Below are 26,943 nucleotides of genomic sequence, written 5' to 3'. Positions count from 1 at the left end.
GTCTAAAGATCGGGAGAGAGAGAGGAAGCGACGCTAGGGTTTTCAGAATGGAGAGTGAGAGAGGAAGCGGCGCTAGGGTTCGAAAGAATGGAGAGGCCAAAAAGTAGGATAGCATCGATAAAATAGGGAGAGAGTAATTAGGTGTTAATCATGATTTAATTAACTAACTTCACAATAAGGGGTGGGGTAATGAATGGCAAAGAGTAGCAATTTTAAATAAAGAGGGAGGGTAAAAGGGTACAAAAAGCAAAACAGGGCATTCAATTGTGGACACTTTTTAAAGGCCAAACAGGGCACTGAATCATGGACGGAGGGAGTATATTTTAAGAAGTGTTTTTATTTTAGCCCTCCCTTATATATATATGAGGAAGTTCAACAGAAAAATAAATGTTTGCAAAAAAGGAGAAACAATCTCAGTCATTGATCATGATCCATCGAACGATCAATAATTAAAATTAAATTTCGCATCCAGATTTTTGATGAACGTATCGATAATTGTGTTGAACGTATCTAGGTTTCGAACCCCAAATATTCCCAAACGTTCAATAAAATTATTAGTATATTCAACCGTATTACTGATATGTTCAATGTTTCTCCTTTTCTTGTATTAAGCTCATTTTCTTGTAGTACTCAACTCAACCCTATATATATATATATATATAGATATATATATAGGGAGAGGTTCAAGAAAGAACCATAAATAAAAGAAGATCGGAGAACCATTTTCAGCCATTCGATCATCAAGATCTACGGTGGATGCATCATCATGTTGGATGAATGCAGATCCTGGGTTCGAATCCTGAAGGGAGCATTTTTTTTTTAGTGCATTAATTTTAACAGCGAATGCATTAATTTTTACAGTGGATGCATTAGATTTGATGGTTCTCCCGTTCTCACAAATAATGTAGTTCTCTCTAGAACCACACCCTATCTATATATATATATATATATATATATATATATATATATATATATAGGGTGGAGATCTACAAAGAATCCCCTTAGTATAAAGAATAAGGAATTAATCCTAACCTTACAATCTGAACAGATTAATGGCCAGGATTACATTTAGGCAGTTATTAATTCCTTTTTTATATTTTCTGAATAAGCTAAAAAATCAATTAAATATTCGAAGAGGGTGTATCTGTCAATTTTCTTATTCACTAAACTGTAATTCCTAAATTAACGTCGGAATTCTCTCTCCCTCCCCACGACTTCTGCAAACCCCACCTCCACTCAATTCAGAAAACCTACAGCAGGGGAAAATTCATCTCTCTTCAATATATCAATGGTGAGGTCGTCGCCGTCGTCTGCCTCTACCGGCGTTGCTCCGCCTGATTGCAACGCTCCTCAGTCTTCTCTTCTCTCAATTTCTCGAACCCAAAATCGCAAAATTGAGATGAATTGGTAATTGGTCGTCGCGCTTCCCTGCACTTTCGGTAATCGAGAGGAATTGGTAATTTCTCAAACCCCAATTTCTCCTCAGTCCGGCGCTTCCCTGCACTTTTGCCTACCGCCGCCGCGGTCTAAGATCGGTAATTGGTCGTCGTCGCGCGCATCTGAAAGCGTTGCGGCGTGTCCAGATTTCATCCACTCATCGGTGCGGCGTCTGCCTGAAAAAGCCGCTGCCGTTGGGACTGCTGGCTGTCACCAAAGCCGGATTCTGTCCGCGATTTCCGTCGATGCTGGGTCATGAAATCGGCGAGGTTTGCCATTCTCCTTCTGATTAGACTGGTACAGGGCAGATACACGACCTTGGTTAGCTCTGGACCTTATGTTTCAGAGTTGATGTTGCAGTCGCTCGCAGGCGGTGCAAACGCGACCATGGCTGCGTGGATCTTGTCGTCCAACTCTGGCGGCCTTGGTCAGCTCTGGCTGCCTTGGTGATTTCCAGCTCTGGTGGCCTTGGTGTTGAAGTAGATATTCGATTACTTTTGGTGGATTGCGCGAGAACTTATTGCTGTTGGGGGATCCGATGAACTTTTGGTGGTAATATTCAGTACTGAATAATAGTTATTCAGAACTTATTGTGTGACATTCAGTACTGAATAATTTATTATTCAGAACTTATTCGGTTAATAATAAAGTGGTATTCGATTAATTTTCAATGTTTGTGAATAAAGTGAACATTATTCAGAATAATTTTAGTGAATAAACTTTCAATGTTTGCGAATAAAGTGAAAAATGTACTGAATACGTTACAAAATATGAAATACAGACTCTGTTGAATTAACATTTAACTAATCTGAATAATTTCACATATTAAACTGAATAAACTTTCAAGTTGTGCGAATAAGGAAAATACGAAAATGTTGAAGAAAATATTTTTCTTCAATTGCTGACGATAATGGCGTGAGGCTGGGTTGAGGAAGATACGAAAATGCTGAAGAAAATTTAATCACTACATAAAGAGTTATCTCAAACATTAATACCTAGCTAAAATTAAGGAAATAATCAAATCTTGCCATAATTTATAAAGATATTTTCGGTTACAACTAAAAGTATAATGACAAACATAGCCTTCTTGGAATTATTAAGGTATAAAATCCGAAAATTGCACAGCCGTAGGATTTAGATTTATGAAGGGCCGGATTTCATTCCTTATTCTCTCTACATTTAGCATTCTTTTTTGATCCCTTCCCTATATATATATATATATATATATATATATATATATATATATATATATATATATATATATATATATAGGGGAGCACTTCAATGAGACCCCCTATTTTTAGTGAGATCTTAGACACGATCTTGTCCGTTTATTTTATCAATCCTATGGCTGATATTGTACCTAGAGGGCAAAATTTTCTCTCAGGTTCGAATCCTAGAAGGAGCGAAATATTTTAAATTTCATTATTCATCAGTATATACTGTATTGTTCATCAGTATATATGTTTTATTCATTGTATTCAGTGTCTCACGAAAAATAGGGGGTCTCACTGAGACCCCCTAATTTTAGTGAGATCTAGGGCACGATCTGGTGTGTTTATTTTATCAATCCTATGGCTGATATTCTATCTGGAGGGAGATTTTTTTTTTGTAGGGTTCGAATCCTGGAGGGAGCAGAATATTTTAAATTTTGTTATTCATCAGTATATACTGCATTATTCATCAATATATGCTGCCTTGTTTATCAGTATATATGTCTTATTCATTACCAATTTTTTAAATTTTGTTTTTCATCAGTACATACATCTTGTTCGTTAGATATACGTCTTGTTCATTAGTATTATATGTCTTATTCATTGTCCTCATGTTACACGAAAAATAGGGGGTCTCACTGAAGCGCACCCCTATATATATATATATATATATATATATATATATATGGACGGGGATAGTATTTTTTGGATCAAAGTAATAGTAACATCAATGGTTTTTCCCCATTTCAATCACACATAGGGAGGGTGCATGGCACGCTGTGTTCTTCCTCCCTCCCCTTAAGCTTCATGCGCAATCACTGTTGGTTCCAATGGGCCTCACCCGACTCTAAACTTCCCAGCAAGCAAAATTGTTATCCCACTCTCTCCTCGTTTTTTTTTCCATCTATACTTGGCCCATATCGTGCTTCCTTGTGCATGTCATCAGCTTCTTCCAAAGTGTCATTTAAGTACAAGACTTCTTTGTTTGTTGCACATTAATTATTTATAATAACATAGGCTCCTATTAGAGATAATCAAAGAACAATTACTAAAATAAAGAGCCAAAGAACAAGTACTACTACAAAGAACAAAGAGCCATTTATGTCTGTCTTTATGCTATCTCCATTTTCTGATTAACACCAACAGAAATTCGATCTCCTCTCCTTTAATTCACTCTATAGCCAGCGGAACAGCAGCAACCTGATCAAATGAACAAACCTCCTCCATCAACATATCCAACCAAAATATTATCAATTTTAAATAAAATAAAATAAAAACAAAAACATACCAACTTACGAAACTGAAGTGTGTATAACATCTGGAGGTAGCGCTTGCAGGCTACGCGATCGAAACTTGGAGACATAATTCGAAAAACTGTAAACTCCCGCCATTGTCAACAACCTTTCCGAGTAGATCTGCCATGTATACCTGCAGTACACATACATAACATATAAATAACAAAAAAAAGGGTAATTCCGCTAAATATAGGAACTTAATTTCATCTATTTTTATTTTTTTTTATTTTGCATAGAAACCAAAAATTTAATTTACCTCCGAAATCATGGTTAGCTGAAGTGACAAATTAATGTCATTCTAACTAGCTGAAGCGACGTAGACATCCAACTGTGTCGTTTTATACATCGACCGTTTAAACCATGTAGACATTGTAGACATCACCCCAGCATTAATTTGGCGACCATGTGGAAATTCATAGCAATATAATTGAAAACTCGTGTATTTGAAGGCAAATTTTTTTCAACTTACTTCTCCTGAATCCGCTTAAGCCCGCCTACTGAAACAATGTCCCAGTAGGAAGGCTCCTTCTCAAACTTATCAAAAAAGGTCACCAGAGTTCGAGCAACCTGCTCGCCATCGTAAGGATCGATGTGGAAACCCGATTGCCCGTGGACTATGATCTCAGCCGGACCTCCGTGGAGCGTTGCAAACGTTGGTAGGCCACATGTCATGGCCTCGACCACACCGTGGTCGAAGGCCTCGTACAATGCGGGCTGCATGAAAGCACCTCTGGTGTCAGCAATGCAACAGTAGAGCTCGCCGTTCCTCTCCCGATTCATCTGGGAAGAAATCCACCTGATGTGGCCATTCAAATTGTAGGTCTCTATAAGGTTGTGCATCTTCTTCATTTCAGCTTCTTCTTCCAAATCTTTGGATTCTTTCCTTCTGTCGCCACCTAATACAACCAGGTTAACCAGCTCCCTCAGCCTTGCATTCTTAGCGTACTAGAAAATAGTTATAATTTCTATATGTGATCTAGTGCTATAACATACAAATTTTAGTCATATATATATAAATTTTTCTGTGTAATAAAAATTCATATAAATAATTTACACATAACTTTGTTACACGAATTACATGATTCGTGTAATCATGTGAAGGCATATACAAATCGTTATAATTTGTGTTTGCATGAAAATTTTTGGAAATCACCAAACTTTTCATGTAACACATAAAATAGTTATTATTTCTATATGTTTGTCTGCATGGTTATAATTGTCTATTACTATATGTCATTAGCTACTATAGAGTGTTGCTTCGTTATTGTTACTTATTGTGTCCCACGATAATATCACTAATTTATACCTATTTATTATAAAAAAAAAGATTTAATATAATGAACCTTAATTAATATTTAGAAAAATTATATACCTTAACTTTAAATTAATTAATCCTAATAGTTATTAATTTGAAAATTGAAAAATAAATATAAAAAATAATTATTATCTTAAAATTATATTAAAAACAATAAATTATAAAAATAGGAGAAAACACTGACCTTGATAAAAATAGCAGTATCTCATCGCGATGATCAACTATTGTGGCATCCAAATGCTCGCGGAAGCTGTGAGCACGAGCCAGAACATGTTCCGCCATTCCAACTGTTGATTGATGAGTTACCAAAATTCTTAAATAGATACAACTTCTTTTTTTGTAACTAATATTAGATATTGTAGAAGCATTAAACAAACATCTGAAAGTAAGCGAGAACCAGCGATTGTCATAGAATTAAACAATTGGTTGAGCAAAAAATAAAATCATGAAGCTCTCTTGAAGAAAATAATAAAATAGAAGAGATAAAACATTAACATGCATATTCAAAGATCTTATAAGCTCAAAAGTTGCTGGGAAGAAAATGCGAAAATTCTTTGAACTTTCGAGAAATTATAACCAAGAAAGCATGTTATCTAGAAGTTTGAATTCTTGAGTAGTACAATAATTCAAGAACAATAGTGACAGTTACGTAAAATAGAATAGAGAGCAGGCAAAGGCAAAATAAATACCTTGTGTTAATAGCAAAAAGGAAGCAATAGTACTAGTAGTAGTGGAGGAAGAGCTTTTTAGTGATGGTGGAGAATTAATGCAATGGGAGCGGGCTTATTTATATGCTACAAATATACTAAGTGATTACAAAAAGTGGATTCGGTGATTTATCTTTTTCTTTCATAATACCAGAAAATTCATGCATATATAACACTAATTTTTGTATTCATTACATCTTTTAAATTTTGGGTACTGTAAACAATAATTTTTGTATTCCATTTAATAAAATAAAAAAGGTGCCTACAAATTCAAAATTTGTCGATTGATAAATATTCAGAGTAAGTGGAATTTTTAGGACAATAACTTAGGTCGATTTTATTTGAAAATTAGGATAAAATTTTTGGACTTGTAAAAATAGGACACTAATTAATAAGTGTTGCACTCATAGGACATTTCTCGGCTCATTATTAAATTTTCGGGCTTACTCGCACGGATCAAGCACATGATATCCTATCTGGAGCCCTAAAAATGACGTGCTTGCCACATCCTTCAAAATCTTTGAACTTTATTATAATGTCAATGTGTCAGATTGAGTATTGAATTTGATTTAGTTTAATTAATTTGTTGAAGAATGCTCTTAGAACTTGTAAGAATTGAAGACCTTAATCTGAACATTATAACGTCCATGTGAAGAACTTTAGTCTTGTTTTTCAATTGAACGCTATCTTTGATTTTTTTTCTTTTGGGATAAATTTACAATATTAAATAAAGAAATTAAAAGGTAGTGTTATAGGAGACTTGAACCCAAGACCTTTTGACTTTAGACATTAACCCCTTACCGCTTGACCAACATACGCACACTAAACACTATCTTTGATTTGATTTGGGATGAAGTTGACTAAGAACGCGATGATTTGAATATTTGAAGAACGCCTTGAATGTTTGAAGAATGCTTTGAATGTTGGGGATGACTTGTAGAGATTCCTTTAATTCATTGAGCTCTTCAATCTTCTTCACCACATCACTGAGAAATACACGACTAGCTAGTTGGCCACTTGAACGACGTCGTAACAAAATTGCACACAATATCATGAACATGACATAATCTAAGTTTGTAACATGATTTTAAATTTAATATAAATGTATTATATATATGTGGATTAGTTATAGTGAACATTCGATGTGAAATTAATTATATTCGAAAAAATGAAAAAATAAAATAAAATTTTCGATCTGTCCATAATTCGAACCCAAATAGTGCATTAATCAATCGTAAATCTTCATGATTCAAGGATTGAGAATGATTTCCCGTTCTTATTTTAACTCTTTGTTCTCATAAACCCCTCCTTATATATATTGAACTTTATATTTTGCAATTTGATGTGGACGACTTAATTAATCTGTTTCCTTTTTGAATTTTAAACTTACAAATAAAATATTTTAATTTGAATTATATATCTCAAATACAATTACATATTAAATCAAAAGCTCAGAACTGAAATCAATCTCGAGAGCAAGGCTCGTCAAAATTGAGAAATACATTACAAGTCATACCTGAAGAACAAAGTCATGCCTAAAGAAAGAAACTAAGTCAGGCTTGAAGAAAACAACAAAGTCAAACTCGAAGATACCTAATTGATTTGAAAGTACATATCAGACCCGACACCAATATCAGCGCTAAAAGAGAAAACACATGTAACCTAAATTACATAAATTTTCAATTAATAATTTAATTAAAAGATTTTGATGATTTTTTTATAGGGTAGTGCTAAATGGCCATAATTATGGCAGCCATAATGGGTCAAATTAGTCATTTTACGTTTGTTATAATTATATGTGTAATTATTCTTAATAATTAATTTATTGTTTTACAGTATTACCCTTACATTAATTTCTTACCTTAATTAATTAAAAATTGTTCCCTTATATATTGTGAACTAATTACTTTACACCAAAAGGGTCAATATATACCACATGGGTAATTACCACGCCCCGGTTACTTACATTCACTGTATTATGGCAACTTTTAACATGATAATTGACTGGTGCAACAGTTCTGAAGCATTTAATTTAATGCAACACTGTTAATAAGGTGCTTTTATTTAACTTTTTTGGAGCTGCTCTCATGGAAAATTTCAACTTCCAAAGATATTTCTTAACCAGCACAAGTGAATATGAACCAAGTCATCACTTTCGGCACTTTTAAATATTACAAACTATTTATAAAAAAGCTAATGACATATAAATTAATCAACTTTCAATAAAATTCTTATTTTACGCTTTAATTATATATATATATATATATATATATATATATATATATATATATATATTATAGTTGGATGGAAGCGATGTCATTCCAGACACAAAGTTTGGCCAAAAAATAATCGAGTATCCAAAATAAGAAAAGAATTAATAATTAAATAATTTTAATGCATATTTTAAAATTATTGTGCAATTAAAATAAATAATTTATTTATAATCAAACCTTTACAAAAAAATATTTATTTATTCGTAAGTATTGCATGAGTGAGACCTTATCACAACTAAAAATTTACTAAACGACAATCATAGTATGATTCATTAGTACAGAAAGACAAATATACTATCATATCATATACAATTATACCTTGTTTATGGTATTTTTAAAACAGTAAAAATGAGAAAATACATAAGAGTTCGTACTTGCTTTAAAAAAAAAACTAATTCGTACTTGCTTTTTAGAAGAAAAAAAATACTAACAAAAATTTGTTGATAGTTTTCGTATTAATTTATCTAAGAAAATATCGTCTAAAAAATTACCTAAAAAAATGCAATTGATTATTGTTGATTATGAGACCAATATCCTTCATACTTGAGTTTATGTATTGATAATTTTAATTCAATAATTAATAATTAATGTTACAATGACATTACTCATGACAACAAATTAATTTTAATATTTTAATTGAATGTTATTTCTATTGTGGCATGTAATAAACTTAAGAAGATTTACTTATATACAATTAAATTAATAATATATTAGTATGTTATATAAATGATATATATCATACAATATATGTATATATATTGATTTTAATCTATAATAGATAAGATATTATGGTCTATGAATGTTCATTGATTTAATCTAATATATATCTATAAAATAATAGTATAGAAGGGGCAAAAACATCCAAATATTCTAAATTAAAATTGTTTAAACAAAATAACTCATAATGTCAATATTATATATAATCAAAGTAATTCATTAAAAAGTAATTTGTCACTCACATAATTTGAACTTAAGATGATTAATTTTTTTCATGAAGCGTCTATTTCTATGTAAAAAAAAGAAAGTAAGAATGTGAAAATGTCAATTCAAAATAATTTCACTTCATTGAATTAAAAAAAAATCATTTACTTTCTTAAAAGAGATAAACTCGGATTAAGTTCGTGATTGTGGTTTGCATGCACAGTCGAAACCGCCCAACGACCAGTTTCACGTTTTATAGCATTTATATGAGCATGACAATTGATTTTTATTTTGTATATTTCATAACAATTCCCTTTCGGCCTATATCACATGATATCATAAAATACTTATCATTCTTTGAATTTCGAACTGAAACGCAAAAACTTTGTACCTTTGCAAATGCTTGATAGGCTTCAAATTAAAAGGCTTTCCTTAGAGTCGAACTCCATGCCGAATCGAGGTCCATGTTCCAACATCTCATAGAATGTCTGCGGACTGTTAGTATCGTCGTTGATTGTTTCATTTTCAATATAAGTACCAAACAATTCATACATACGATCATCATCTTGTTGTTGAGTCATGATATTTTGTTTTTTGGATATCGAAACTCACGGTTTTGAGGGAAAAAAATGATTGTGAAATTGTTTTCAATAAACTCACGGTTTCATTATGTTATTCTCATAAAATATTTCCTTAAAATATTCTCATTATGTTATTCTCATAAAATAGATTTAATTTCATAATTATTAGTTCTCTCACGTGTGGCTGTGTGTGTCATTATGTTATTCTCATAAAATGTTTCCTTAAAATATTCTCATTATGTTATTCTCATAAAATAGATTTAATTTCATAATTATTAGTTCTCTCACGTGTGGCTGTGTGTGTGATGAAGAGAGAATTAAAGAGGAAGAATTGTATGATAATTTATTTTTCATTGTTTTTTTGCATTATAGAAAGTGTGTGTATATAATATTATATGTCAGATAATTGATATGATGGGGCGAAAATTTGATACTGAATATCAAGAACTGATTAATCACGCCACAATTTTGGTCTTCTTTTCCTTTTCAAAAGCTTTGCTATATATGTTTGGAAATTGGACGGTTGGCCTTTCTATCATATATCAAAATTAATTAAAGGGTATTTTAGTAATAAATTATTTCCATAAAATTTTAAGGGTATTATGGCAGCCATAAGTATGGCTCCATATAATTTCCCTTTTTTATAATCTGTGGATTCTGCTAATTCCATGGAGTATCTTAATTCTATGTAGAGTTTAGCAAATTTTATTAGATTGATTTATCTATATTTTTATATAGATTTTATAAGTCTATAGATTATTATAATATTAGTAAAAAAAATGTCTATCAAAAAATATAATGAATACAACGCGCGGGCGGTGGGGACTTCCTTGATGCATTTGAGAAACAACATTCAATCATTATATTGAGTAGTGCATATATATTATGGGATCAGATATATATATTTGTTATTACAAACTTAATTAGCTAGGTTCTCATGTATTGGAATGAAAATTTAGATGAATGAGTGAGATGAGAACAATGTTTCTTTTGTCATGACTAGCTATATTTAAAAGTCCCTGCCTGAATGTTAAAATCCTAATTACAACGTGCAAATTGCTAACATTAATTACCGACTCCTTTGGCCCCCGGGAATGTCACGTCGATTTCAAGTTTAACATTTTTATGGAAATATCAACAACAAAAGAAGTGATCTGTTTTCACCAATAATTACAGAATTATAAAGATAGTGAAGGAAGTAGGGATGTAAACGAACCGAATCGAATCGAATATCATTGGATTCGATTCATATTCGTAATAGTAATTATTTATTCGAATCGACATTCGAATATCTTTCGAATCATATTTTACTATTCGTATTCGATTCGTATACTGATTCGCGAATACTCGAATCGAATCGAATATTCGTTTCAATTTTTTACAAGTGTATGTTATACAATTTAAATCGAATATTTTATTCAAAAATTCCTACTATTTAGTTTAATTCGAATATATCCAATTTGTGATTTTAATAAAAAAAATTAAATAATATTTCAAATAATATGGAGATCATGCACATTACATTTACTTAAAAATTCAATAATATATATGCTAAAAATATTCTTCTGTTTCAAAATTCAACTCTCAAATTATAATACAAACCTAATATTCAAAAGTTTGGATAGCATAAGTAAGCATTTGAATAAAGCAAGCTTCAATAAGAACTCTTATATAACACTTCAATAAATAGAAGTACGTCATAGCACTTCAATTGACTAGAATTATTTGAATAAATAAAGCAAGCATGCGAATGCTATCAACAATGCTATTATTGTAATTCACTTTTATTTTAATAAATATTAGTATTTTTTATTTATTTTACTTTAAATCTATTTTATTATTTATTTTTTAGTGTGTGTGTGTGTGTATATATATATATTTATCGAATATTTTCGAATACCGAATCGAATATCGTGATTCTCGAATCGTATTCGATAACTAAACGAATCACAAAAAGTATTTGTATTCGTATTCAAATCATAAAATTCCGTATTCGAATATCAAAAATTCGAATCGAATACCAAATCGAACCAAAATTATTTGATTCATTTACATCCCTAGAAGGAAGTTCGACAGAATTCCACTATTTCTGTCTCCACAAATAATATTCGACCAAATTCATTTTCCATCAATTCTCGAATTTTTAATGCATCAACTTTCTTTAACGTTTTGCTTTCGACATTTTAACTTTTACACTTCAGTCTCGTATATTTCTTTTCATTACTTTTTCACTCATTACGTTGTTTCCTAATATAATATTCACTTATTTAAAAAACAATATATATCCGGTCCTTCTCGAACTTTGTGCGTACTAGGAGAAAAACTAAAAGATAAGCAATAGCCCAATATTTGATTTATCGGATGGTTTAAAAAAAAAGTAATATGGATGATTTCGTGCACCTCCTTTGTTGGGCCCGACTCCATGCAGCTCAAGCTCAAGTGCTCAACTGTGAAAAAAGCTTAAAAGCTCAATATCTGATTTATGATCAAAATTAACATTTAAAAATATTTGTGAGCTATCTCAAGTATGGTTACACGTTAAAATATAAACCAAAGGCGTAACAAAGTTATGCAAAAAACAACAGTCCTAATAAAACAAAGTCAATCTTAAACGAAGTCAGAACAAAGTCGATGCTTAGTGAAGTCAACCCAGTTAGCAGACCTGAAGACATGTATCATCAACTTTGAAAGACATGAAATATATATATCTAAACTCTATTGTTTAGACCAAATACTATTTTCTACACGGATATTTTTCCCACTAGACTAGCAAAAGGGGATCTTATGCTAAAAGTTGATAAGGAACGCAAGCCCATCAAATCATCAAAGTTATCATTATTCTCTCTTCTCTCTCTATATGTTCAAACTTCTTTAGTTCTTAGCTCAAATTCTCCATTTTTTTTTTTTTTTTTGCAATTTGCTATTGAGATTCAAACCGATTCAACATGAGAGAGAGAGAATATTTAACTTAAAATTTTAAATAATTATAATTTATTTGTTGCATATCTATTTTTAATTATTTTTACATCAACTTAAATATTGGTGTCATGATCTCTAATTTCAGATACATATTGAATATTTTCCAATGAATAATAAAATATACAATATAGTTCTTTTTATATGGGCCAAAATAATACCATCTCTCAAAAAAAATATGTTTTACCATTTATTTTTTTAAAATAGTCAAATTTGTTTATACTAATTTTTTCTTTTATTAGATACCAATTTTCGCGCTTCTATTTACATATTTATTTTTAATATTATAATTTTGAATGCAATGAAACAGAATAAAATTATATTGATTCAATTTAGAGCTCTTTAATTTTAATAATAAATTATTTAAAAGTAGAATTTGTATTATTTTAAATATAAATTTGTAGATAAAAAAATTAGTGTTATATATGTATATATATATATATATCTTAGTTTATAATATAAATAAAAAATAAATGATGAAAATTTATTCTTTTTCTTGTTTGATCTTTCCTCTAATTCATTTTCTAATTTAATATGTAACTAATTTTTCGCTTCACTAGTAATAAACAATCCTACTAAAAGGAATAATAACTTATAAAATAACAATGTATTATATATGAGATATATATTGGACGGGTTGAAATAAAAAATAGCATTGACCGAAAAGTAATAAAAAGTGGGCATATAATCATGCTCACCAATTAGAAAAAACTATAAAGAGAATCATTTGCATCAAGTGAAAGTAGCCAAGTGCCATCGGGGTATTACCAATTTGTGAAGGTAGGCTTAAATGATATAGTTTAGGCAAGCCATAAAGAGAATACCAATATTAGCTCATACAACCTTTTAGATGAAATGAAACAATTGGCAATAACTAAATTTACATATGACAGCTGCCAAATTAGCACTTACAGTTACAGACTACGATTTGTGGGAGTCTGGCACTTGGCGGTGGCACATTGATTAGGAGTTAATTAGGACGATTACAACATTACATGAATTGATCAAGGTTCATATATGATATGATAGTATATATAGAGAAATGATATGTTACATACCTTACGTGAGCACCACTCATGTTTAGCTTTTGTTAGCGTTATCTTTTTTATTTTAAGTATTTATTTTTATTTTAATACTTCATATATTGTTATTGAGATCATTAATTTTATAAATTAAATAAAAATCAAAGTCTAAGTTATTCTTTTATTAATTATTTGAAGTTAAAGGGAATATATATGAACAAATCGAACTTTGATTTTTATGTAATTTATAAAATTAATAATCTCAATAACAATATATGAAGTATTAGAATAAAAATAAATGCCTAAAACAAAAAAGATAACGCTAACGAGAGCTAAACATGAGTGGTGTTCACGTAAGGTGCTCACATAAGGTATATATGTAGCATAACATTTCTCAGTATATACATACGTCAATTTTATCGATCATTCGAGTTTCACTTTAATGATTGAGTTGTCATATGACAAGTCTGATAATATTCATTTATTATTTTGCTTCGAAAAATAAATTGTCTATAAAGATATAAATTTTTTACTCTAATTTGTATCTTTAAAAATAATTATCCCAAACGAATTGATAAAATTGATACAAGTTAAAAAAAAAATTGGGATATAATTGACAATACAAAAAGGTTGGGATAAAATTAATATAATTACTAAAGAATGGGATACAATTGACAAATTTCAATTTTTTAATATAATTAATAAAAATCGCTAAAAATCAAATAGATTCGATCATTAACCCTCAATAATAGTTAAAACTTGAGCGATCAAAACTAATCTGGACCGACGAGCTAGTTCAGACTACTCGAGTTTAGGGTTGGTTTGGGGTATGAAAATTAAAAGCCCATTAAAAATTGGGCTAATTGACCTGATGGGTCTATTTAACTACCTTCAATAAAAGAGAAACTCTGAAAGACTGAAATTTTTGTGCTAAACAGGTTCAATAATAATAATAAAATCGAAAATACTTTATGAAAAATAAATCGAGTGTATCATGTGATAAACAATAAACATGCAATTTTTTTGTGTGATCTATTTGATGCTTATTTTTTTTGTGAGAAATTGAGTGTTGATTAGTGTTTTGAGCTTAGGTTGAGTTTATTTTGTCGAATGTGTACTCGCAGGTGTTCGTGTTGTTTTTGCAGGAATTAATTCAAGCTCGTTTGATCGATATTTTTCGAAAGAATTGAAAAGTTCACTGAATCACGAGTCTGTGGGTGCATACGAAACTAAATTCAATGGAGTTGGCTCTCATTGAGATGATCATACTTGACGAGCTTCCTTTCAAATTTGTAAAGCATGAAGGTTTTATGAAGTTTGTTGCTCGGATATGTCAACAATTTTGTATTCCAAGTAAGAAGACAATTATGGAAGATTGTGTGAAGTTGTTTTTCAAGCGTAAACAAAATTTGAAATTCCAGAATCGGAAGAGTTTCTATAACCACCGATATTAATAACACAAATTTAATTGTGTTATTGCTCAATCCTTGTGAGGGAAAATATGGTATTATCATTTTCTTCTACGCTCGGTTTCGATTACCGAAGAACCCAACAAGAGTTTAGATAGGACTGGAAAAATATCGAAAACTCGATATATCGTATCAAAAGATATCGAAAAATTTCAAACTTAAGGTGTACCAAACTTTTCGATTAAAGTATGATATCGTATTGAAGATTCTCGATCGATAAAGTAAAGCTATGAGTTTTACAGATATCGAGGTATACAGATCTATACCGATACCGCAACATATACCGAAAAATCAATAAATTTCATAATAAAGGTATATACCGTAACAATGTATATACATATATATCGGTACATGAAAGTACTATGCACTCATATACCATAATTTTCGATATGTACCAGTATATTGGTATATAACGGTGATGCGGTATCATAAGTTGTTCTAATATGCATATGCCGCAATTTCTAAAATAATGTGCATCTAACTTATAACATCAATATAGTTTATAATAATATATGAATATGCAAGTATGAGACTATAAATTTCATGGTTATAACTTATACTATATTTTTGTTATTACATGATGAACAATGCATATATACATGAGTATTTTTTATTTCAGTCAAACTTTAATATATGTTTTCATGTGTATTATAATATATATGTTATACAATTTAATATAATCATATGATAGTATTGTTTATATTAATATAATCATATAATATGATCCCGGAGATGTGTGAACGTTGTCTGTTGGTCGGTTTCTTTGTTCGATTCGTGTTCTTTTTGGGACGCGTTTGTCATGTTCTTTTGTTATTCGGCTCACTCGAGTTGGGAAATGATTTTCGGTACCCCGGGTGATGGTAAGTCCGAAGCTCGAGTTCCGTTTATCTCTTTTGATTCTTGTTTGCAGCTGGATCTTGCTTGTTGATAGTTTCATTCTCTTGTTGAATTTCGTTACGCTGAGTTCTCGTTTAGATAGACACTTTTTTTCCCTCTTAAATTTTTTTTCACTAAATTTTCTTTAAGAGGGTTTTAACGAGGTCTAACCCTTAGTCTACGTCATTGTACTCTCAAATGTTTCCTTAGGTTTTTTTCTATAAAAATCTCAATTTAAGAATATTAATATTATACCTTAGTTATTATTATATCAAAAATTTTGTATGTTACAGAGTTATTTTATAATAAAATAATTATAATTATTGCTTTAAAATAAATTACATCCAACATATAACATCAATATAGTCAATTATATAATATAAATATACAAGTATTAGGAGGCGTTTGGTTTGAGTGATAACGGATGATTGATAAAAAGGCAAAGGTGCAAATTAGTCCCTAAAGTAGACCCCCCTAGAGCGTTTAGCCCCCCACACTCAACTTTGGTGCAAATACATCCCCTATAGTACATAAAAAATATGCAACTTAACCCACGAAGAAAACGGACTTCTAACACCGTTTCCTTGATTTTTTTTTTTCATTTATTTTGTAGTGGGTCCCACCTTAAACAAATCAACTACTCTCTTCTCGTCCCTTTCCTCTTCCTCCTCCGACCACCACCACCACCACCTCCATTCCTCCGCCTTCTACGGCAGCGGCGCCGCCTCGGAGAAGTAGGTCCGCCGCTCCTCCATCCCCCGCCGCCCAAATAGTTTCTCCGCCCTGCTCCTCCACCCCCCGCCGCCCCAACAACTTCTTCGTCCTGCTCCTCCACCCCCTGCTGCCCCAACAGCTTCTTCGTCCTGCTCCTCCACCCCCTGCCGCCCTAATAGCTTCTCCGTCTAAGAAGCGCGGAGACGCGGTTCTCTCTGACAACTAGCTCCTCTACACCGTCACCTCCGCCGGCGATGCGGGGTTCGTGCGGGAGCCACCGCGCCGAGGTTCGCCGGCGCCGCAGAGGAATGGAGGTTGTGGGCGGAATGGAGGTGGTGGTGGTGGTGGTCGGAGGAGGAAGAGGAAGGTGGTGCTCAGCGGCTGCTGCGTGATACCGGCTACCTCAAAGACGCTGTCGCCACTGTCAAGGCGTTGAAAAATGGGTGGTTCTTCACCGGCGACGTGGGGGTTAATTATGCATCCCGACGACTACCTAAAGGTCAAGGATCGGTCCAAAGACGTGATCATCAACGACGGGGAGAATATGAGCAGCGTGGTGGTGGAGTCGGTGCTGTACGGCCACCCAGCGGTGAATGAGGCGGTAGTGGTGGCACAGTAGGATAAATTTTGGGGGGAGACACCGTGAAGCAGAAGCTAACAGAGAAGGAGGTTTGATCCCCTCATAGTAGGATTCAATTGAAGGTGGGACCCACTACAAAATAAATGAAAAAATAAAATAAAAATTCAAGGAAATGGTGTTAGAAGTCCGTTTTCTTCGTGGGTTTATTTGCAGATTTTTTATGTACTATAGGGGAGGTATTTGCACCAAAGCCGAGTGTGGGGGGCTAAACGCTCTAGGGGGTCTACTTTAGAGACTAATCTGCACCTTTAGGGCCTGTTTGATATGGGTTTATTATAGGTAGGATAAATTAAATTAATACAGATTAGTGTGATGTTTGATATCATGTGCAGTTAATATGGTCAACTCCTACTTAATCCCACTTCTCCATGCTATTTTGTGGGAATAACCCATACTAATAATCCGCCCCTCCCCCCTTGGAGAACTTTAATACTGCGAAGTTGGATAAAAATTTTGCTACCTTCCTCACGCATATCGATGCAAATGCCCAAATAATGGTGGACACACATGGTATTTTTAAAATTATATGAGGATAGTTTTGGTATTAGATAATATAATCCAACATAATCCTATGGATATCAAACACAATATAGGATTAAGTAGCTATGATATCAAACACCCATGAAATAGTATAAATCCACACTAATCCACACTAATTTTTCAAGATAATTTTAATCCTAATCAATCCTAAACTGCAAATCAAACGGACCCTTACCCTTGATAAAATAATCCACATTAATCAAGTGTTTGGTTTATATGATTGAGCCCGTGATTGATAATTCAACTTGCATCTAATAATCCAATTAAGTGATTATTTATCACTCCAAAATTGGGTGAATTATTTAATCACCTCTCAAATGTTATTAATCTTATCTATCTCATCCATCAAACCAAAGGCCCTCTTATAGTATAAATATAATCAAACGATATTAAACAATATATTTAATTTATAGTCTTTATTTAAAACTTTTATTGAATAGTTATTATTAGTAAATATATTTTCATTTAACTTATGACATCAAATGATATACTGTAATTATGATTATTATTCTAAATTAAATTACATCTTACTTATAATATTAGTATAGTTTATTAATATATGAATATACAAATATTACTTGTAGTTAAAAGTTTATTGAGATATGAACAAATTGCAAAATTTAGTTTATTATGTTGGAGATTTATTGTTGAAACTTTGTGGATAATATTTAACTTTTCGTTAACTTGTTATATATTGTATGATTATGACATTATTACTTTTGTTAGATGTTATTCATTAGATAAAGACATTTTAAATAAATAATTATAGTTATATTGTACCGAATTTTATCAATTTCGATAATACCGATTATTTTGGTATAATGAAACAAATGTACCGTAAAGATATAATGTGTTCTTCACACCGTAATTAATGTAATAATAGGTAAAGGTAAGGTATAAGGTATGACAAATTTAGTTAGGTAATTTTTGAAGTAAGTAATTATTGTACTGTCCCAATTAAGGATGTCAATCCAGCCCGAAACCCGTGGACAAGCCCGATTAATCCGCAAATCCACAACCCGATTAGCCCGACATTTGATAGGGTCGGCCCGAAATTAACCCGAAACCCTATATGGCTGACCCAAAAATAATGTGTTCGCTTGATTATTTGATTTTCAACTTCATTACTTTGGTAATGAAAATTAGTATAATAAGATATTTTTTCTAAAAAGTTTGTGTAATGTATTTTGATTCAATATTAGAAAGTTATACTAATCATTTCACTTCTCTGTATTTTAATACAATAATTAACATAAAATATTTAGATGCAAAAACTAAAAAATGATACTTATTTAATAAAAATATTGCATTTTTATATTAGTTATTATGTAAGTCGATGTTGAAATGTTACTTATTTGTGCATGTATTTATTTATTTATTTATTACAAATATAATATTATCAAGAGAAATATATTAGTTATTTTTATAATATAAATATAAATTTTTTAGCCCGACTAGCCTAATGGGCTAGCCCGAAACTTGAACATTTAGGGTTAAGGTTGGAAATTTCTAAAGCGATTTTTTTTCAAGTCGATTAACTCGTACCCGAATAACTCGTAACTTGATAGGACTAGCCCGAAATCCGATGGATTGACCCAATTGACATCCCCTGTTCTCACCCCAAGTTTAGACACCAAAATTAAAGATTGGCTAAGTAGGTAATTTTCTTACTTTTGATTGGCAATAATATCAAGTTGCAGATCATTTTTTAAATGAAACTGGGAGGATATTCCAAAATGACATTTACATTTACATTTACATTTACATCAAGTGGCAGATGATTCACAGATGCAATATGTTTGATATTAAATTCCACCCCATCCATGTTTTCTTGTCACTAAGTGGCACAAAATTGAGCGCAAACATTTCCTTGGAAATGGGCTGCGACGATTCACAGTAGCCAACCAGCTTGGCCACCACGTCTGCACTCTCCTTCACATGCTGCATATCCAGAGGATCTGTCCATAGCTTGTTCACAAGTTGCAGTCTCCTCCTCTGCTTCCCCTCCGGCGGGATGTCCCATTTCAGGTACAGCATCTCTCTCTCTTCCACGCTCAGTTTCGAACTCACCCTCTTTGCTAAATACTCCCTCTCCTGTTTGAGCGCCTTGATGCTGAGTTCAAGAACAACAATGGCATTCATTTTTTATGAGCCAAATGTGGTTACAAGATGATGTTATACGAAGAAGAACGTACCTTGATGATACTGAGCTGGCAGGATCATCACCTAAGAGCGCGGGGCTGGCATTGCCAAGGTCATCGAGATGCTGCTCCAGCCATGTCAGCCTCCTGAGCTCGACTTCCATGTATATCTGATCACAAGGATCTCCTCTGAATAACAGATAGAACTGAGTGCGGTGCACGATTGAGACATGGCAGACATGCCACAGCATTATGATCTCCTTCCTTTGCTCTTCAAACACGGTCATGTTCCATGGCATAGGAGAAGATTTGTCGACTGTCTCAGCGTCATCATCAGTTGAAGCCTCATTCGCCTCCTCTAGCTCCAAGACCTGAATGGAAAGGCATTCATGAATTAGCCAGGCAACTATCATGAGACCTAAACATCTGCTGACTAGGAATTAACATATCTTGCAATATGAAAAGTTTCGGAGGCAACTAAATCTATTATATTTAGATTGCAAAAAGGACACAACAAATTCAAATTCTACCTGGCAAACAAGTAGCTGTTTCTGATATTGTAGCTTTGCAACCCGTTCTTTCAGCTCAGTAACGTAAGATTTAATACTTTGTATGTTATCCTCAGTTGCCTTCTTAAACATCCTCTGCATTTTCTTCACATTGATGGAGCTCGATTGCTTCTGTGAAGACATGTTTTCTCTTAATGCAGAACCATGATTTTCATCATTTTTTGAGATCCTCTTTTGCCTGGGCGTTGAGTCCACACCAGAAAAGACACTATTTCTCTCTGGGGTTCGGTTTTCAATATCATGTTCCATTACTCTATTAGATGAAACCGTTGCAGAGCATGGTGATCGTATTAGATTTTGCATGTTAGCTGCATTGCTTAAGCTGAATGGAAGGCCCTTTTTCTTTTTTAAGCTCTTTGACTCGGGAGTCTCCTCACAAGTTGGAAGGTTCATAACTAATTTTTCTATGGATCTCTGGACGTTCTCAAGCTTCTCTTCGAGAACCGAGATGTCACCTTGAGAATGCAACCGTGCAATCTCTTCTCTCAAGGTAGCTTTATCTTTTACGCGAACTTTGTCCGGAGTGAAACTTGCTGCATGCATATCTTTAATCTCTGATAGCATCTTAGCAATTGTTTCAACAGTACCTTGACTTCCAATCCTCTGAGAAGCAACCTCCTTGTGAAGAAGCTCCAGCGCACGAGTTGCTTCCTCGCCAAGTTGTCTTTGTCTTGTTTCCAGCTTTCTTATTTCAGTCACTAACATTACTGTAGAATTTGTTGATTTTCCTCCTATCTTTCTCTCCTTGTGTTCCTTGAGCTTTGAATCACTTTTTTGAGAAAGAAAGTCATTTTCGATGCCAAACGAGAGCCGCTTAACTGCATGGCTAGAAGGTCCATGATGGCCTGAAGCCTGCAGTAGATTAAATTTACAAAATTATGCAACAGGAGATAGAGGTGAAGAGAAATACAGATTAGGATATTCGGTATTAGATGAGAGAGAGAGAGAGAGAGAGAGAGAGAGAGAGAGAGACCAAAGGTGAGTAACTAAAGTACCTTTTGTTCTTTGTGTGAGCTTTTTTCTAGCTCAAGTGCAGATTGTGCAAGGTCTCTTTGACGCTTCAGCTCATAAATTTCTCTCTCCATCTGCAGCAAACACTTTGATCAGGATTTGTAGTCTTTAAAATGATGCCGTATTAAACTGAATCAGTTCCTTCTTTTAATGCCATCTTAATCTTAAACTTGGTTTTCACTCCTAAAAGTAATAACTAGATAAGGGCTTTACAGTGATCCAACTAAGAAACAATGTTCAAACTATCCAAAACTAGTTAATATATTTAGGGAAGATTGTCTAATTGCTTCAACTATGTTGTTGGCATAATTATTTGGACGAAGTATGGGTTAATCTGCCTAACATATTTTAACGAAACAGATGGCATTTGGATTTATGAGCTTGTGCCGACTTAGAGACACCTAATGATTTGTATTGCTAATGTCAAAGATCTTGTATAAAAGACCTCGTAATACCTGCTTAATCTTCATGTCCTTTTCCCTCAGCAAAGATCTTAAACTTGAGGATGAAGGTGGATCAGGGCTTCGGAGCTCTGCTTCCAGTCTAGCAACTTCCTCTTTAAGGTGCTTTACTAATTGCTTCTTCTCAACCACCTAAATTTTCAAATGGGATCATAATTTAGATATGACTTAAACCCTGGATGATGCAGGACAGAATTATAATAGTTGTAATAAGCGCACTCTCCGTATATTAACACAAATCTACATTATCAGTCGGTGACTAAAGCTACAGTGCAAAATATGTCGGTTACAATGCTGCAAGAAAAAACTGGTCAGAGAAGCTCTACATTTAGATGACACAGCTTATATAGTATTGAGAGAGATCTTTTGGGTACATATAATGAGAACCTAATTTTTCCATAAAATTTGTAAATGAAATTAAGAATCAGAAGCCATTAACTTAATTTGCTATTTATAAAATGAGTCCCGCATCTTGTACTTTCTCTTTATTGTGATTTGCCTAAGAAGATGTCTTAGAGATACTACAATAAACCTGAAGGAAAAAGGGAATGCACTCTTGTTATCAGCTGAAAGATATGGCCAGATTCAATATTACCAAAAGTTAATACATAATGCCTTTGCAATTGCATGCGAGAGCAGTCTTTTTTATCAATACCATGTTAACTTGGGCGCTGTTTGTAACTTCCTTTGCACTTGTTGCAAATGAAAGTGTGTTTCTTGATTGCTCCACATGGCTCAGAGCAGAACTGATAGTGCATATAATCGCTGTTCGTGCATTTCCACCAAGTGAGGTCTGCAATATTCTTGTGAGTTTTGAATCTCGGTAAGGAATGTGGCCGCTTCTCTTTCCACCACTGCAACATAATAATAGAAAAGAAAAAGAAAAATAATATTCATTACTTATCAGAGAGAGCAATAACTTGGCATCCAACTAGAGTCATTGTCTATACAGCAGAAGAATATTACTAATAATTATTGGTTAATGGTAGGCATGAGAGATTCCTGTTTCATAGTTCTTTCCTTATTTATATATGTGGAGCATCAGAGAAATGCAGCTAATACACATTTCACGTAAAGTGCAAGGAATCAAGTAGGTAAAAGTTGAACATCATAATGTATTTTGAATTTTAATACAACTTTTCAAAGAAAAACTTATATGGCTACAATGAATGCTCTTTTTTAATCTTAAATCACATGATATTCATGCTGCTTGCAGGTATGCATACCTTAGCTTTCTGATTACAGTTGTCAATGTCAGGAGGCTTCTATTAATGTGACTCCCTTCCTTCAACCTTGTACCATCTGTATTTGCTTGAGTGGCACGCTCACTTCCCGCAAGATCTACAAGATTCTGTAGTAGGCTAAGTCATTGTTAAATGATCTAATAATGCTTAACAGTGGAAGATACAGAGAGGTGTGAAGTTATACATACCAAACTGGCTAGAAATGATTTCACACATCCTGAGTCTTCGCAAAGACTGCTTTCAATTGTCTGAAATCATGAAGTTAAACAAATGAGAACACGTAAAATGCATAAATGGTTAGACACTTGTAGTATTCATAATACTTGACATGATGTATTAACAAGACAATTTAAATCATATGTAAGCAGAGATAAGAATAACAGGTCTTTTGAAATCCAAGAGTATTGTTCCTCTTAAATTGAACAGTTTTAAATGAACACCTATGATTAGCAATGATCCAGGTTATGCAGTTGACTTGTTGCAATTTAGTGTCATGCAAATATAAAAGGATAGTTTATTGCTAATGACTTGGAAATGGTACACCATCATGTATAATATTTGCAAAATTAAAAACTAGGAAGTTCGAATTTCGAATTTCGGGTAAACTATCCTAGTAGATTTATGCAAGAGCAAGACAGGTCAGATATACATTGTTCAACATTATCACATAAGTTTCCGGGCTCCAATGGCTCTAAGCAAGAGAAGTTCAGCTGGCTGAAAAGGAAACTAAGAAAACATACCAGCCTAATTATCTGATGTGACCTTGAACTTCTATCATTCAGTGAGGTTTCACCAACCTGCCTTTGTGCTGCAACCATAGAAACTTGTAAAGTTTAATGCATACCCTTTATAAACAGTTTATACACTAGTTTAATCAGTGTAATCAAGAAACTGGTAATAAACATGAGGAGAGAAAAATAACAAATACTCGAAATGCTCATTGCTCTGTACCACCTTCACAAATGCTTATCAGGTGCCTCAAATGGTGATCATCCTTCACAACCTCTTCAATCAACTTATCGACAACGGTTCCTTTCTGCAGAATTAAGAACATTGAATACACACAAATCTGTTGAATCTACTAGTGTCAATTGGTAGCATGTTACCTCAGGGTCATCCAGCAGACGGAGGGACCCAGATTCTCGGTTCAGTAGATCTACAACAGTTTCATTATAAATCTCTAATGCGGAGAACTTGAGCAGAAATTCTCTCTCAGGAGTCTGTCAAAGAAGAAAACAAAATTTTAGAGAATATAAGAATGAAAAGTAAATAAAAGATGGTCCCATCTTACAAGTTTAATGTGCTTGTAAATGTCTTTCACCGCATCTTCTGCCACGCCCCTCATTGTGAATGTCTTTCCACTACTAGTCTGCCCATACGCAAAGATTGTTGCTGTGGGAGAACATTACAAGCCAATAAGAATGAATAACCATATACAACATCTACCTGTAGTTAAGGAGCTACTTTATTCAATAAAAATACTCCATGTATCATTTACCATTAATTCCACCAAGGGCTGACAAAGCAACATCTCTGGCGCCTTCTTCATAAACCTTTCTCGTAGAACAAGTTGGATCAAAAACCTTATCTGGTAAACAATATTTTCAGATATCACACACGAGCAAGATTCCAGCCACAACAATACCACAAAGCATTAACCAAAATCTCCTATAGGTTGTATTGGTTACTGAATGTACCAAATGTATATGAACCACCATGTCTGTCATGATATAGATTCTTCGAAACAATGGTAGTGTCGTCTATGATATCCCACGCTACCAGATCATATACAGCTAACTCTTTGGGGCTCAGTGGCCTCATCCGCACAGTCACTAAAATATTTTCCTCCCGGACTTTTGGACCGCCAGGAGTACATGCTGGGGACCTCTTGATCTTTGAAGGTGGTGTCACTGGAGCCGCCATTGTCATCTTCAGCAAGCAGATTCTTTCTAGGCAGAATCTAAAATGAAGAAAGAATCATCAACAATCCAACGAACATTCCAAATTCTCCAAACTTCACTTTATTCCACCAAAAATATTAAGTAACACAAATTTTATAAGATTGCAAGGAGGAGATTCTACAATGAGGGAAAATATTGCCTATGTGCTAAAGATTCTACAGCACAGAAATAATTTTTCTTTTAAAAAGAAAAAGAAAAACGGAAGGTAGAAAAAAATATTATTAAAATGCTATAATTTCCCTGATCAAACTTTAAGAATCAATTATCTTCACTAGTGAAAAGCAAGAAAACGAAGGAAACATAATTCTCCTTCGACAGGGATGAAGAAAAGGCGATGCTACAACATGATCAAACAGAATGCAATTTCTTAAAAGCACAGAAACTTCATAAATGTAAAGAATGCGTGGAAAGATAAAGATTCGAGAGATTGTTCACTTACATTTGACAGAAACCCTAAGGATTCAGAGCGGGTGAACCATAAGAAAAAAAAGATTTGAAGAGTATGAAATGAAATGATTCAAGAAGTGGTGCTTCGTTTCTTTCTTTTTACCCTTTTTCGATCTTATGCAAGCTTACAAATTCTTTTTTCAGGTGAAATATGACATTTGTGCAAAAATGGAAAACAAAGATCGAAACTGAGAATTTATCTGGTTTCTTTAGTTTAGTTTGAGTTGAAATTTTTAAATTTACAAAATGTGAATTTTATAATTGATAACGGCTAGTATCAGAGTAACCTGCAATAAATTACTTTTCGCCGTTTCACACTTCACCCGGCCGCGTCCCTCTTATTTCACTTTTTTTTTTTAAAGAGTAGAAAAAGCTAAGCTTATTTCAAAAGTATGGAAGGATGGGGTTCCGACTTCCGATTCAATCCTTAGATAATAAACTAAAAAAAATTAGGGATAGTTATACCTAAATATATGAATTTTCGGATTTTTCATATGAATTAAAAATTAGGGACATAATGATATAAACATAACTTAAAAAATACTCACATTTTACAAATTACTTATATTCATTTACCACATTTTTATCCTTATGTCGAACATCAGTGTATTTGCATTGATGTTTGATTCGCGATGGTTGACTATGTCGAGCATTATTGCATTTTCTAAAAATACTTGATTGTCCGACTCGCAATGGTCGAGCATGTCGAGCATTAATGTATTTATACTAATGTTCGACTCGCAGAGGTTGAGCATGTTGAGCAATAATATATTTACCATAAATACATTTATGTTCAACATACTCGATTCACAATGGTCGAGCATTAGTGCATTTACCACTAATGCTCGACTTGCATTAGTTGAGCATGTCGAACACAATTAGCAATTTCAGCAAGGTTTGCGATTTAAGTAAAAACAATTTTGTCATTTCATACACAAAAGTCAAAATGAATAGTTTTTATGTTTTTTTTTTAAAAATCTTTGAGAATGGGCAAAAACAACTATTAACCTTAAAATTTTTACTTTAAATACATGAACTTTCAATTGTTCTAATTTTTTCTTAAGATTATCAATTTTCGACAAATTAATACTATCATGACTAGTTCATGTGACATAGACGCTTAATTACA

The 26,943-nt window shown here is 32.9% G+C and overlaps 1 protein-coding gene and 1 long non-coding RNA gene across 4 annotated transcripts; both read right to left on the bottom strand.

Moving 5' to 3' along the window:
• Nucleotides 1-3,614: 3,614 nt before the first annotated feature.
• Nucleotides 3,615-5,744, bottom strand: LOC131021425 (uncharacterized). Its single transcript, XR_009100942.1, has 4 exons — nt 5,446-5,744; nt 4,203-4,842; nt 3,940-4,079; nt 3,615-3,851 (listed from the first exon to the last, which is right to left on the bottom strand). It is a non-coding gene; the product is annotated as an uncharacterized LOC131021425 (long non-coding RNA).
• A 13,882-nt stretch (nt 5,745-19,626) lies between these two features.
• LOC131021424 (kinesin-like protein NACK2) lies at nt 19,627-26,039 on the bottom strand. Of its 3 annotated transcripts, none has more exons than XM_057950610.1 (15): nt 25,807-26,039; nt 25,104-25,425; nt 24,905-24,994; nt 24,698-24,798; nt 24,513-24,626; nt 24,361-24,442; nt 24,147-24,214; nt 23,595-23,654; nt 23,389-23,513; nt 22,818-23,016; nt 22,157-22,294; nt 21,686-21,775; nt 20,652-21,542; nt 20,176-20,492; nt 19,627-20,093 (listed from the first exon to the last, which is right to left on the bottom strand). In XM_057950610.1, exons 2-15 carry the CDS (start codon nt 25,333-25,335, stop codon nt 19,763-19,765), a joined length of 2,838 nt encoding a protein of 945 aa, XP_057806593.1. In that variant the 5' UTR covers nt 25,336-25,425; nt 25,807-26,039; the 3' UTR covers nt 19,627-19,762. The 3 variants fall into 3 exon arrangements, with proteins under 3 accessions (XP_057806593.1, XP_057806592.1, XP_057806591.1); XM_057950609.1 differs by having other exon boundaries at nt 25,104-25,420; XM_057950608.1 differs by having other exon boundaries at nt 25,104-25,366.
• Between the last annotated feature and the right edge of the window lie 904 nt (nt 26,040-26,943).

The sequence above is a fragment of the Salvia miltiorrhiza genome, chromosome 4, assembly GCF_028751815.1.
Source record: "Salvia miltiorrhiza cultivar Shanhuang (shh) chromosome 4, IMPLAD_Smil_shh, whole genome shotgun sequence".
In the NCBI taxonomy this organism is placed as follows: Eukaryota; Viridiplantae; Streptophyta; class Magnoliopsida; order Lamiales; family Lamiaceae; genus Salvia; species Salvia miltiorrhiza.
The sequence above is the reverse complement of the archived record's forward strand: the minus strand, read 5'-3'. Positions and strand labels throughout refer to the sequence as shown.